Source organism: Caretta caretta, chromosome 3, assembly GCF_965140235.1.
Source record: "Caretta caretta isolate rCarCar2 chromosome 3, rCarCar1.hap1, whole genome shotgun sequence".
In the NCBI taxonomy this organism is placed as follows: Eukaryota; Metazoa; Chordata; order Testudines; family Cheloniidae; genus Caretta; species Caretta caretta.
Window position 1 is genome coordinate 93,805,744 of NC_134208.1, and position 14,071 is coordinate 93,819,814.

At 38.1% G+C, this 14,071-nt stretch overlaps 1 protein-coding gene across 7 annotated transcripts in view; it reads right to left on the bottom strand.

Annotated features, from left to right (window-relative positions):
• Positions 1 to 14,071, bottom strand: part of TBC1D32 (TBC1 domain family member 32) — a 180,926-nt gene that overhangs the window by 112,356 nt on the left and 54,499 nt on the right. For 6 of the 7 annotated variants that reach the window (XM_075126666.1, XM_075126670.1, XM_075126668.1 and 3 more), the window contains exons 19-23: positions 12,213 to 12,351; positions 11,374 to 11,461; positions 6,557 to 6,675; positions 5,347 to 5,463; positions 457 to 545 (exon numbers count right to left, since the gene is read on the bottom strand). In XM_075126666.1, coding sequence (XP_074982767.1) covers positions 457 to 545; positions 5,347 to 5,463; positions 6,557 to 6,675; positions 11,374 to 11,461; positions 12,213 to 12,351 — 552 coding nt within the window. The remainder of the gene's footprint in view (positions 1 to 456; positions 546 to 5,346; positions 5,464 to 6,556; positions 6,676 to 11,373; positions 11,462 to 12,212; positions 12,352 to 14,071) is intronic. The other variant, XM_075126669.1, reaches the window with a different exon arrangement.

A 14,071-nucleotide genomic window follows, 5' to 3' on the forward strand; every position in this document is an offset into this window, starting at 1 on the left:
CTAGTGGTACCTCCCATTTTAAGCACAGGGAATATTGCTGGAATTGGTAATATAATTAAAATAGAATGAATTTCTGAAATGCACTCGTAGATAAATTAAATATATAAAGCTTCACATGGTAATGTAAAATCCTCAATTTATTACAGTATTTTAGCAGGATGTTTGTTTCACATGTCATGATGGATGTACTACATTTGCTTTTCAAACATCCATGCTAAATAACCTTGTGCAACTTTTTTTATTGCATCAGATACAGGAATATTGAATAAAGATGGTCTTTGCTGTTTTCCTAATTCTATATAATGCATTTTTCATTCAACCTTTCCATGTTTAAAAAAAAAATAACTAACTGAATTTCACTTTCATGCACAATAAGAAGCAATAATATAAGTTTATTGGAAACCAATAAAAACTTGCCGTACTGTATTCTCATTTTGAACAGAGAGTGGATCTTACCTCAGACCAAAGATGTGTGATTGTTCATAATTGAATAAGGAGTGAATTTTAGCTTCTGAATTCAAAATTATAAGTCTGTCAATTATATCCTGCAAAAAGAAGGCATTATTGTAAAATTATCATGCATCTTCTTATATTTCTTACACTTAAGGTTAATGTGTAAAAATACAGCATTATTTATTCTAAATGTTACAAAAATACATTAATTTTTTTTTAAAGTGTTAGTGCTTAATGTTCTTGCTCCCATTAAAGTCAATGGTGCAGAATCAAGGCCAAAATATACATAAAAAGCCACAAACACATAGCTAAATACATGTCAAGGCACTGAAATATTAAACATTTTAAATTACTTTTGAATGTTAATATTGGAGTAAAATGGTAAAGTGAATTTTTAGTGTTTTTGAAATATGTACAGATCTTTCCATTTCAAGCTAATTTAATCAAAAGTTCAGGTACTAAATAATTCTGTGCACAGAAACGTAAGTACCAACTCAGACTAAACAATGGTCCATCTAGTCCAGTATTCTAGCTTTAACTATGGTGAGTACCAGATGCTGCAAAGAAAAGTTCAAGAAATCTGATAGTGGACAATTATGGAAAAACTTGCCCAACAGGAAAGTTCTGTGGATTATTTTTGTTTGTTTTAGTTTTTTGAAAACCCTGTCAAATCATCAGTTTCTTTATGATGTGATGTAAGAGTGTTTTATATGGGAAATTTTAAGCCTACAGTGCTTGACAAAACTGTAAATGACCAGTGGGCTACTTACTGTTTTATGCACAATTCAGATTGTATTATCCCTCTCTCTAGTTTGTCTCAGATATTGCTCCCAAAGTAATAATTGCCTTTTAAAGAATGCATAAAATGTACAGAAATTCCACTGACATCATTCTCTTGGACTCAGATTGGTGTGGTAAACTCAAAGAGCTAAAACCAACAAAATCCTTAGGGGCTTTGTGTCAGATGAAATCCATTTATTTATTTACTTATTTATTAAATTCTATTTGAGAAGCATGACCTCGGAAACAGCAAGGAGAATTATTGACTCACTCTTTAGATCAATGAGTCACTTCAAGACCACATCAGAGAGAAAAAAATATAAACTTAATTTCATAAAATCCATGAGAACTTGTACTTCATTTTTTATAAAATAAAGTTACCACTACCATTAAAATAATTGGTCAAAGCAGATTCTCCTTTATTTAAAATGCATCCTTATTTAAAGATAGTGGAATCCTCTGACACCAAATTATCCCGCCCCTCCCCGCCCAACATAGAATAACTTCACTGTAAGTGAAGCTGCTACTTTACACTACAATGCAACTAAACAATTCAACATTTATTCTAAATCACTGGAAATTCAATTTTATTGGATCATTTGTGTATAAAAAGATTCTTTTGAATATCATTTCCTTTACCCCAAGATTGCTGCTGCCTTTTCAGTCAGTTGGTTGGCCATGAATTCTGTAATGTAAATAATTCATAAGGGACTGTCATAAATATCAAGGGAAGGGTAAACACCTTCAAATCCCTCCTGGCCAGAGGCACCTGACCAAAATGACCAATGAGGAGACAAGATACTTTCAAAGATGGGGGGGGGGGGAGAGAGACAAAGCTGTCTGTGTGTTGCTTTTGCCGGGACCAGAGCAGGAATGCAGGTCAGAACTCCTGTAAAGAGTTAATAAGCAATCTAGTTAGATATGTGTTCGATTTTGTTTTGTTTAAATGGCTGATAAACTAAGTTGTGCTGAATGGAATATATATTCCTGTTTTTGTGTCTTTTTGTAACTTAAGGTTTAGCCTAGAGGGATTCTCTATGTTTTGAATCTGATTACCCTGTAAGGTATTTACCATCCTGATTTTACAGAGGTAATTCTTTTACTTTTTCTTTAATTAAAATTCTTCTTTTAAGAACCTTTTTCATTGTTCTTAAGATCCAAGGGTTTGGGTCTGTGTTCACCTATGCAAATTGGTGAGGATTTTTATCAAGCCTTCCCCAGAAAAGGGGGTGTAGGGCTTGGGGGGATTTTGGGGGGGAAAGACGTTTTCAAGTGGGCTCTTTCCCTGTTATTTTTGTTAGATGCTTGGTGGTGGCAGCAATAAGGTCCAGGGACAAAAGGTAAAATAGTTTGTACCTTGGGGAAGTTTTAACCTAAACTGGTAAAAATAAGCTTAGGGGGTTTTCATGCAGGTCCCCACATCTGTACCCTAGAGTTCAGAGTGGGGAAGGAACCTTGACAGGGACAATTAATGCAAATTGGCTATTTGTGTGCTCAAAGAAAGAGATGTTGTGGGATGTTTGTCTGACAACTGCAGCCTCTTCTGCCCTCTGTATGTTTTAGCCCAGAGCCAAGAATGAGCAGTGGAGTACTGCAGAGACACGGGGGTTCTAAAGAGTGACCTGGGGACATCTGAGCCATTATAGAATCATAGAATCATAGAATATAAGGGTTGGAAGGGACCCCAGAAGGTCATCTAGTCCAACCCCCTGCTCGAAGCAGGACCAAATCCCAGTTAAATCATCCCAGCCAGGGCTTTGTCAAGCCTGAACTTAAAAACCTCTAAGGAAGGAGATTCTACCACCTCCCTAGGTAACGCATTCCAGTGTTTCACCACCCTCTTAGTGAAAAAGTTTTTCCTAATATCCAATCTAAACCTCCCCCACTGCAACTTGAGACCATTACTCCTCGTTCTGTCATCTGCTACCATTGAGAACAGTCTAGAGCCATCCTCTTTGGAACCCCCTTTCAGGTAGTTGAAAGCAGCTATCAAATCCCCCCTCATTCTTCTCTTCTGCAGGCTAAAAAATCCCAGCTCCCTCAGCCTCTCCTCATAAGTCATGTGTTCCAGACCCCTAATCATTTTTGTTGCCCTTTGCTGGACTCTCTCCAATTTATCCACATCCTTCTTGAAGTGTGGGGCCCAAAACTGGACACAGTACTCCAGATGAGGCCTCACCAATGTAATGGGGGTTATGAGGGAATGAAGATCTGGAGAGTAACATGGGGAAGGAGTGCAGCTGTACAGGAGCCAAGAAAAGATTCTGGGTTGTGGAGGGGCTTGGGCAAACACCGGGGCTCTGAAGGTGGAGAGAGCATAATTTGGAGACTATATATGAACTTTTACTACTATCCATGTGAGCAACTATTAGCACTGAAATAACACTTCTTTACAAACCTAAGAAATTCCTCAAACAAAAAGGTTTATTAAAAAATCAGTTAAAGGTGCTCCAGAGCATAATACACCAACCCAGATTTATGAAGCTATGAAATCACTAAAGTCTCACGCAACCTATAGGAAACTTCAAACACGATTTTGCTTTCTTCATATTACATCACTTGCATACACTACCCTCAACAAATGACTACTCCCCTCCTATGCCTCACAAAACATGCAATTTTGACTCTGAACACAAAAAACTACTGAAAACAGAAAATAGCACCATATTGCTTCATTATCACGTAAATAGTGTTACAAGATTTTAAAATAGTAACTTCCAAACATGACAGACAATTTTATAAACTATTTCTACTTTTAAAAATATTCCCTGCACTAACAGTCATCCAAGACTCTCATGCATAACTAAAAATCTACACCATAAACACTAATCAAATATTTTAATACAATATTCAACCGTTTGACCAATTAACAAACATCCAATTGTCACCACTTTGTGTGGTTAGAGTTGAAGTTTACACGTGACGTGTAGAAGAGGAAAGAAGAGGGTAGGAAATGTGGATAAAATAATGTGGAGAATGAGCAATCATTAGCATGGCTTACCAGGACTGACTTTTTATGTTGTATTGGTAGTTTATGGACTTCAGAAACACTAACCCATTTTAAACTATTTTTTTATTAAAAGGTTAAATATTTTTGTCTCTACAATGGTTGTGGTATAAGACTATATATATGTAGTCCCTCCTCCCTCCACTTATATATATATACACACACAATAATGTATGATACAAATATATGCATACATCTGTGCATGTGCGCAAACACACATAATTAGAGATGTTCATATATATCATTATCCCTGGGAACAGATTTATAATAAAAGTGAGGAAGAAAAGTAAGACCTTCAAATCATGCAAAGATTTTATATTACCCAATATACTATGTGCATATGCTGCCCTCATGCTGCACACAATAAAAAATGCAAAAACAATTTTAAAATCACAGAATCATAGACTTTAAAGTCAGAAGGGACCATTATGATCGTCTAGTCTGACCTCCTGCACAACGCAGGCAACAGAATCTCACCCACCAACTCCTGTAACAAACCCCTAACTTATGTCTGAGCTATTGAAGTCCTCAAATCATGGTTAAAGACTTCGAGGTGCACAGAATTCTCCAGCAAGTGACCCATGCCCCACACTGCAGAGGAAGGCAAACAACCCCAAGGGCCTCTGCCAATCTGCCCTGGGTGAAAATTCCTTCCCAACCCCAAATATGGCGATCAGCTAAACCCTGAGCATGTGGGCAAGACTCACCAGCCAGAGACCCAGGAAAGAATTCTCTGTAGCAACTCAGATCCCACCCCATCTAACATCCCATCACAGGCCATTGGGCATATTTACCGCTAATAGTGAAAGATCAATTAATTGCCAGAATTAGACTATCCCATTATATCATAGCCTCCATAAACTTATCAAGCTTGGTCTTGAAACAGATATGTCTTTTGCCCCCAAGGCTTACCTCGGAAGGCTGTTCCAGAACTTCACTCCTCTGATGGTTAGAAACCTTCATCTAATTTCAAGTCTAAATTTATCATTTGAGCAGAAAATAGAGCATGTCTTTAATTATTAACATAATACTTGCTCAGGCAAAATGTCTAACCACATTGTAGTATTTTGAAAAAAAGAAAGAAAAAAAAAGAAAAAATGACTTACAATAACATTTGTAGGAACTTCACGGAGAGAATATTCTGGTTTATTTGGTATCTCCTGATCACCTATCAGTTCATAAATAGCAGGATAGGATAGCAAATTTACCAGCGCTAGAAAAAACTTTAAAAAAATAAATAAATAAAAAGGTTGCTACTGTGAACTTTTATATTTATATAACCAACCATTAGACAGCATTGAATTGGCAGTTAATTAAAAACAATGTAAAGAAGTTTGGCCCAGGTCTCAGTCTCACCCTGCTCTGCAGTGTGAAGTTTAAACAGGCAGAGCTACCCAGCGAAACAAACGTGGAACATTACTCATATCCTAATGGGAGACACATCTATGCTAGCCTAAGGTAGTGCCCATGCACCTTGTGAGAACTGTGTGAACTGATGGGTTGACACATTGCAGAAACGAATGGCCCAGTGAAAGTTGAGAATTCTTCCATGGGTCTGAATGAAGTACAATTCTGGCAATAAATGTTGAATGATTTTCGAATGCTATTCTGCTTATATCATCACATACTTGTACAATTTGGTGGTTTAGATCATCCTGAACTAGTAGTTGTAACTCATTCTAAGACAAAGTAACTGCTATCAGAAAGAGAGCTTTCCACCTGAAAGAATGTAACCTCACGAAAATCAAACTAACTGAAAATCAAGTATAAAATCAAATCATATTCCATCTAAAACATTAGCCAATTTAGGTATACATTTATATGCTGTTTAATCACACTGCTCATAAATCTCAATTTATGCTATTATAAGACCTCATTTTGTCAAGATGATCCTCTATATCACTCTTTTTATGATATACACAGGACCCTTGCTAGAACGTGGGATTTGGGATCCATGCGCGGGACCACATTATAGCAGGGACCACATTAAAATGAATTCCAATTAAAATAATTACATTTGGGATCCAAGATCACGACCACATTATATGCGAATTTGCACTATATAGACGCGTGTTCTAGCGAGGGCCAGTGTACTTTTTAATTGACTTCAGTGACCCTTGCAATTGTGACCCTCCATATAACACAGGAACCTATTTCATTCAGTCATTGTTTTGCTTGTTGTACTACACCAATTTTACTTTAAGTGCCTAAATTAGAAACAATGCTGATGAAATGTCACATTTAGGATATTAATGAAACCACCTGTGTATTTATACACAGTAGTAACAAATTGCATAAAATAAGATAATTTCTCACCTTCTGACAGTTTCGGTCAATAGGATCTACTGGAGTAGAACTGGGGTGAGTTACTCTATGATCATCTCTTCCACACTCCAAAACAGCCCATAATTCACTTATAAGTGATTTTATAAACCCTAAAATTTAATATTTGATTTAGTCACAAAAATGCTTAAAAAAACAAGTAAAATAAAACTCAAAACTCTATACAGCATGGACCAAATCTTAAAAAGAGATTGCCTCAGGGACTACTCTCCTCTTCTAGCCATGATAATATGGTACACCACTGTCCTTCCCACTGATGATCGAATAACATCATTTTGACAACTACAGAAACGGTTTACAATGAAAAGTAATATTACTGTAGGTAATATATTTTTCCATTTTTGTTTGTTTGTTTTGCAGCGATTAAGTAGCTGGAAAGAAAGAAGACCCAGTATTTTGTCACAAGCTAGCTCTTATAGACCACAATTTGGGAACCATATATGTTATACAATATCATTGATTCTAAAGACACAGGATTTAAGACAACTTGTCTGGAAACAACTGACTTGCACTTGCATAATAAAGTAAACTAGATTTACCTAAAGAGAGAGAGTAGTTTTGCACAGCTGCCTGTGCCAGTCTACAGTAATATACAGGGTCGGATTTAGGGGCAGGCAATCCAGCGACCATCTGGGGTGCTGAGGTTCGGGGGCACCAGGCTTGGGGTGCTGTTTTTGTTGTTAGCAACAAAAGGGAAAATAGAATGTTTGAAGTAAAATGTTTCAGGTATTCTGTATGTGGATTCATTTTTCACTAACCACCTAGAATGTTTTGGACCTTTGTAGAATCTTGTGGAAGCTTCCAGACTTTCTGAGAACTACATTTTCCTTGACCCTCCTGGAATGTTGTCAGCCATGCCCTCGCAGGTATATAATAGACAGGGCAACACCAGTCAGTCAATGAGATATAAGAATGAAGTGAGAGCCCAGTTGCAATATTGCAAGCCTTGTTGTATTGTGTAATTGTGAAAGTGTACTTGTGTTTTAAGCCTTGAAGAGTGTAAGTAGTGACTAATAAAGGACATATCTAATTAGATGCCAGAAATATCTATCTAACCCCTATCTATGCAACAAGATAAAATAAATACTGTCATTTCTTTTGCCATGCTTAACACGTACTGTTTCAAAAGTGTTCTGTTTTTGTTGTAAAATATTTGACAAGAATGTAAAATTGTTGTTTGCACTTTCTGGGTACAATTACTAGGATAACTTAGCTGATACTTTGAAGTCACCCAGCCATTTTACGGCCCACTCCAAATGGATGGAGGTCGAGTCCAGGCTTAAGCTGAATAAATGCATAGATACAGAAAGCCAGCACATTATTAATGTAGAAATCCAGCACTGGAGGAATGCACTCGAGTGTTTGATCTCAATTATCCTCTTCCTTGCAAAGAATAATTTGGCTTTCCGGGGCTCGTCAGATAAGTTGTTCATTGAGCACAATGGTAATTTTCTCAGTTTGGCAGAACTCCTAGAGAAATATGATAATGTCATACATGAACACCTATGTTGAGTAGTTTGTAAAGAAGATGTGGACCATTACTACAGCAAAACAATTCAAAACTGATTGATTGACTTTATGGCAAGGCAAGTGCTTGATAACGTATTGATGCAGCTTGGCAAAGCAAAGTACTATGCTGTAATAATGAACTGCACTCCCAACATTAGTCACAGTAAAAAGATGTCATTTACAGTAAGATTTGTTAACAAGGATGGCTGTATCCAAGAAAAGGAATGTTTTATCTGTTTCTGGTCCGTGGACAACTCTACTGGAAAAGGCCTAACAGAACTGTTTATGAACATTTTGAACAAGGATAAAGCTTCAGAACTGCCGCAACCAACGCTATGACAATGGTGTAAACATGAAGGGAAGAAACAGTGGCATCCAGGCAAAGATCCTTGTGTTGAATCCAAGAGCTTTCTTTGTGCCTTGTGGATGCCATTCCCTCAACCTGATTTGTCAGATGCAGCATCATCTTCATTAGATTAGTCTTCTTTTCAGCATCAACTATCAGGTAGTAGATCCTCACAGACAAAGTTACAAATCTGACCGTGAAGCCGGTAACTGACACTCACTGGGAGAGCCATATTGACAATGAGGTACCAAGTGACTGAGATTTATGATGCTCTGATGGAACTGGCGCAGTTGAGTAAAGCTGAGGCCAGAATCCAACACGAGATGCAAAGCCTGGCAAACCAGACCACTGACTTCAAATTTCTAGTCTCAGTTGTGTTTTGGCATAATATCCTGTTCCAAGTAAACACTGTAAGCAAGACATTAGAAACTCAGTTGATGGACATCATGACAGGTACTACTTTGATGAGAAGTTGCCTTGATTTTGTTGTGGACTACATAGACAACAGATTTGAAGATGCCATCACTGCTACCAAAGAAATGGCAGAAAACTTAGGAGTTCAGCCTGTCTTCAAGGATACTCGTATTGATCAGAAGAAGAGACAGTTTGGTTAAGAGGACAGAGATTAGGTGATGGAAGCTCGGAAGAAAAATACAAGAGGGAGCTTTTTTGCTCACTCGTTGACACTGCTACATTGTCCATCGAAGAAAGGTTTGGACAAATGAAACCTTTTGTATGACCTTAATAAGCTGTTGGCGGACAGGAAAACTGTACGGAGCTTCACCAGATGCTGACACATGATGAATGTTCAGATGTCATTGATAAAGATCTCTATGTTGAATTGGACAACATCTGTGACATTTGGCAACCCTGGGAAGCCCTCTGCACTCCAAGTTCTCCAATTCATCATGATGCAGAGTTCAAGGACACATTTCCTAAATGTGTGGATAGCTTTGAGGATTCTTCTCATGCTGTCGGTCACAGCTGCAAGTGGTGAGTGCTTTTCAATGCTCAGGCTCATTAAAACGTATCTTTGACCGATGATGGTCGACAAGAGACTGATATCACTTGTTATTTTATCACTTAAAAATGCCCTTAGCCAGTCTTTGGAACTCTCTGACACTGTGCTTCAGTGCATGAAGGCAAAGGCGAGAAAAGCGACCTTTTGAACTAAAGGACTAGGGTTAACATTCTAAGGCTGTCACCTACCGTAACACTATGTAATACTGATCCACCCAGTGTTGGTGCACAGTTCAATTTCTTGATGTTAGTACATTTCAGTTATTCTTAAAGTTAAAAAGGGTCTATAAGCTTAGAGGAAATGAATTTATTTTTTATTTGCTTCTATATGGCATGAATAAATACAGATTTACAGTGTGCAAATTTATCTTCTTATATGCTAGGAATAAATCACACATGCAAATTGTGCATCAAAGTCGTGAAATAGGCTACAACTGCAATAAAAATAAGGTATTCAAAAGTTTAATAAATGGAGTGGGGGTGGGGTGCCAAAAGATGCTCCTCACCTGAGATGCCATATGGTCTAGGGTTGGTCCTAGTAATGTATATTGCTAGCTGATTGTAAAAATATGTTAAGAAATCTTATCAATATAGATCTTCAAATGAAAATTAAGGGAAAGATAAGTAGAAATACATATCTTCTGAGTAATGTCTACTGTAAACGATAGGCTGATAATTATGACCTCATTCATGTTTGTATAAATGTCTTCTGGTAGGGGTGAAGATCTGGGCTGATTCTTTCAGGTATTTCACCTGCCTTCAATACCATTAACCATAGGATGTGGCTGTGGACCATAGTAGGACAGAAGGAGTCACTCAAGTTAATCTGTTCCTCATTTCCTGAGAGACTCTAGAAAGTAGTAGTAGACTTTTTTTTCAGTCGGTCACAAGGTTTCTCTTATGTGACATACCATAGGGCTCCACTCTGTTGTGCAGGAGCTGAAACATGTATACAGATCATTTTAAAAGATTAGTGAGAAAATTGAAACTGTTGTGTCTTCACTATGAGGACTAGCTGGCTGAAACTGAACCAAGAAAAGACTGAAATAAAGCTTGTGGTTTAGGGCCAGAGGTCTGAAGAACTGGTAGAGGTTATTTCAGCTTCATTCATCGGTGGAGTTTGCCTGTCATACCCTTGCCATCTTAATTACATCCCCAACTGCTTCTGGATGAACAAACAGAACAGTTGCCAGAGAGGTCCATAATCAACACTGGTTGCAATTCAAGTTATCAGTTTTAATCTTTGAAACACTTCATGGTTTAGGTGCAGGCTACTTGAGCTGTGGTGCCAGTCCCTGGTTTAACTTGGAGAAGCTTTCTGGCACAGCATTTTTAGTGAAGAATCCTTGATTCTGGAACTCATTTCTTCACCAATCAGTGGTCCTAAACAGCTAGCGTCTGTTGATGTTCAGACCTATCCATCTTCCCAGGCTTTTGAGAAGTTTAGTGGGTCATGAAGATGGTAAATCAGTTAAAGTTGGTATTTATTAATTAGGATTTGTCGATGAATGAGGAAGGTTTGTGATTTATTACTGGTTTGTTTTGTAACATTCATTAATGCATTCATGCATTTAGGTGAAAGGATAAATTTCTTTGAAATCAAAACAAATGAAATAAAAATAAAAAGAGGAACATTCTTTTACAATTCTATCTTTGTTTTGTTTCACAGAGTATACAAGATCATATTCTTCCATCTGCAAAAACTTAAATTCATAAGGCATTTCTGTACTTAAGAAAAAAAGCATTTAAAAGAATAATTTTCCACCAAAAATTCAGCAGGCTCCAAAGTAGTCATTGCTAGTATTGCATATCTATGTTAATCACATCTGACTTTATTTTGTTTGGAATTGTATTATTTTAATTCATAATATTACAATATGTTAGTACTTATGATAAAGTTCACCCTTAAAATTACCTGAACGCTGCAGAGCTACTGCACCTGGAGATGTCGATGCCATTTGTGTAACTATCACTCCATAACCAAACCTTTCACATCCACTCACCTATTCATAATAAACGTAAAGAGATACAAGAAGTTTGGAGACTACAACCAAGACACTCATATTCTCAAATGTTATCTTATGTATTTTTACTTGTTACCTGCAGAACTTTAAATTCTGTAAACAAATGTATCTCGACCAGTCAGGGTCAGAGTACAACACAAGCATGTTTGTTTAGCAAGTAAAGGAATCTCTCCCTTTGCTAGTTCAAAGTATAAATAGCATAAGATAAAGCATATGCAACTTCTGCACACAGAATAACAACTTTTTAAAACTAGAACCTCCCAAATCCTTTGCACCCACCAATTAAGAGTAGGGGCCAAAAAACCTTTAAAAATTCCATGTGATAACATACTTTGCCTCCGCAATTGAACGCATAATTCCCTATGTAATTTGATGTCTGGCATGTTAGATCTTGCCGTTTTACTGGCAACCACTGTACATATATTTCAGTGTACATATATCACTGAGCACTCGTCTGACTAAGGATTAGGTCCCAAAATTAAATGTAGGGTAAAAAGTATCCTTTTGCTTAACATTTTGAGCTAAAAAGTAACAGTGACAATATCTGACATTCTTATTGACATTTTACAGAGTAACGACTGAAATAAAATCATGTACCATGCATTTAGAATGTCAGATTACATTTTAACTCAACTCTTCCAATAAAACAACAGATAAACAATGGTTTATGGTTTTCCCTTCTAATTACCTTAATTAAAAAAGTGATTGTACTAGACTCTGACATGCCTACCTGGAGTTTTTTTGAGAATCTGCTGAACATAAAGGTTACACATTCATTGAGGGCTCCTGTATTCTGAAGAAGAAGACCACCTTTTGGAGTGGCAGCAAAGTTTAATAAATCATCTAATAAAGTCTCTTCCCATACCATACTGAAAATGATAGAAAAATAAAATGAATCAAACAAGATTTAAAAATAAAAGTAGTGAAAAGCAAGAGAAAATATAAATTTTTCAGTTTAAAAAAATCTTTCACTGGACCTATGTGTATGGTAGCAAGATCAACTACTTCTTGAGGGTTAAAATATGTACAGAACAGCGGCACGGAATACAAATACTGCATCGAAATTCGAGATCACAGAAAAGATCTCACATGGTAAGATAGGATGGTTTAGTGAATATATAACATGACCAGGAGCCAGAAGACTTGGGCTCTAAATCTCAAATCTACTGCTGACTTACTGTGTGTGTAAGTCACCTCTCAGTGTCTCAATTTCCCCATCTGTAAAGTGGGAATAAGATTGCTTTCTCACCACTGTAAAGCATATTGAGAGCTACAGATAAAAAGCATTATGTAACTGCAAAATATTATTAAAACTGTTTTGTAGGAGTTATACCAGACGTGAAACAATGCTAGAAAATAGGGCCGGTGTTTATGAAAATGAGGTGCTGTTACATACAATAATCCACATGTGGGCTCAGTAAGCATATGTGCATTCTTTCCAAACTATTCCACTTTTGAGGTGGATTAAAATGTATCCAGTGGAGTCCAGATACTAGTGACTCCATGTTCAGTGAGAAACACTGTGTGTGTATATATATATATATATATATATATATATATGAATTGGTAGGGTGACAGGGGAAAAGATGACTTTTACAAGCAGTGGTGAAAGTAAGCCGGTCCGGTCCGGTGTACCGGCAACAGACAGTACGCCGTGCCAGACAGGACCAGCTTCTCCAGGCTGGCGCTTTAAAGGGCCCCAGGCTTCCTGCAGCGGCCAAAGCCCCGGGCCCTTTAAAGCGCCCCCAAGCCCTGCTGCCGGAGCCCCTGGGGTAGCCGCGGCAGGGCTCCAGCAGCTCTTTAAAGGGCCAGGGGCTCTGGCCGCTGCAGGGAGCCCCAGGCCTTTTAAAGCGCCCCACAACCCCGCTGCCAGAGCCCCAGGGTAGCGGCGGCAGGGCTCCGGCAGTGATTTAAAAGGCCCAGAGCTCCACTGCGGCAGCTGGAGCCCAGGGCCCTATAAATCGCCCCTGAGCTCCCAGTTGCCTCTGCAGCTGGTAGCTCCAGGGGTGATTTAAAGGCCCAGGGGTTCCCAGCCGCAGCCGGAGCCCTGGGGCCTTTAAATCTTCATTTAAAGGGCCTGGGTATTTAAAGGCCCCACCTCTTCCGGTCAAGGCCACACACCCCTGCTCAGGACTCCAGAGTACCCGGTAAATCCTTTAAGTTACTTTCACCCTGATTAGAAGCAAGTGTGAATACACCCAAACCATCCTCTAACCAAGAAAGAGAAGCCCAGCATTTAAACGATCTCTCACCAGACACCATCCCATCACTATTCACCTTGTAATCCTGCTTCCCTGAACACATCACCTTACTGGATTCTCACATCTGGGTCTGAGCTCCCCTGGTGGATGTTTGATTCCCACCAGCAGCTTTGACAGATATAAGCAGAAACCACACTTCCAACCATAGTCAAACACCACCCTAGACTTTAGCCCCTGTACCTAGAATCTTGAAGTCATTTCTTGTTCAGTGGGAAGCAAAAGCTTTATCTAAAAATAATTTCTTGGAGTCTCTTATTCCATAAAAAACTGTCAAATTCAGCAATTAGGAAGGGATTGTACTTTATAATTCATTGGAATTTACTATTGA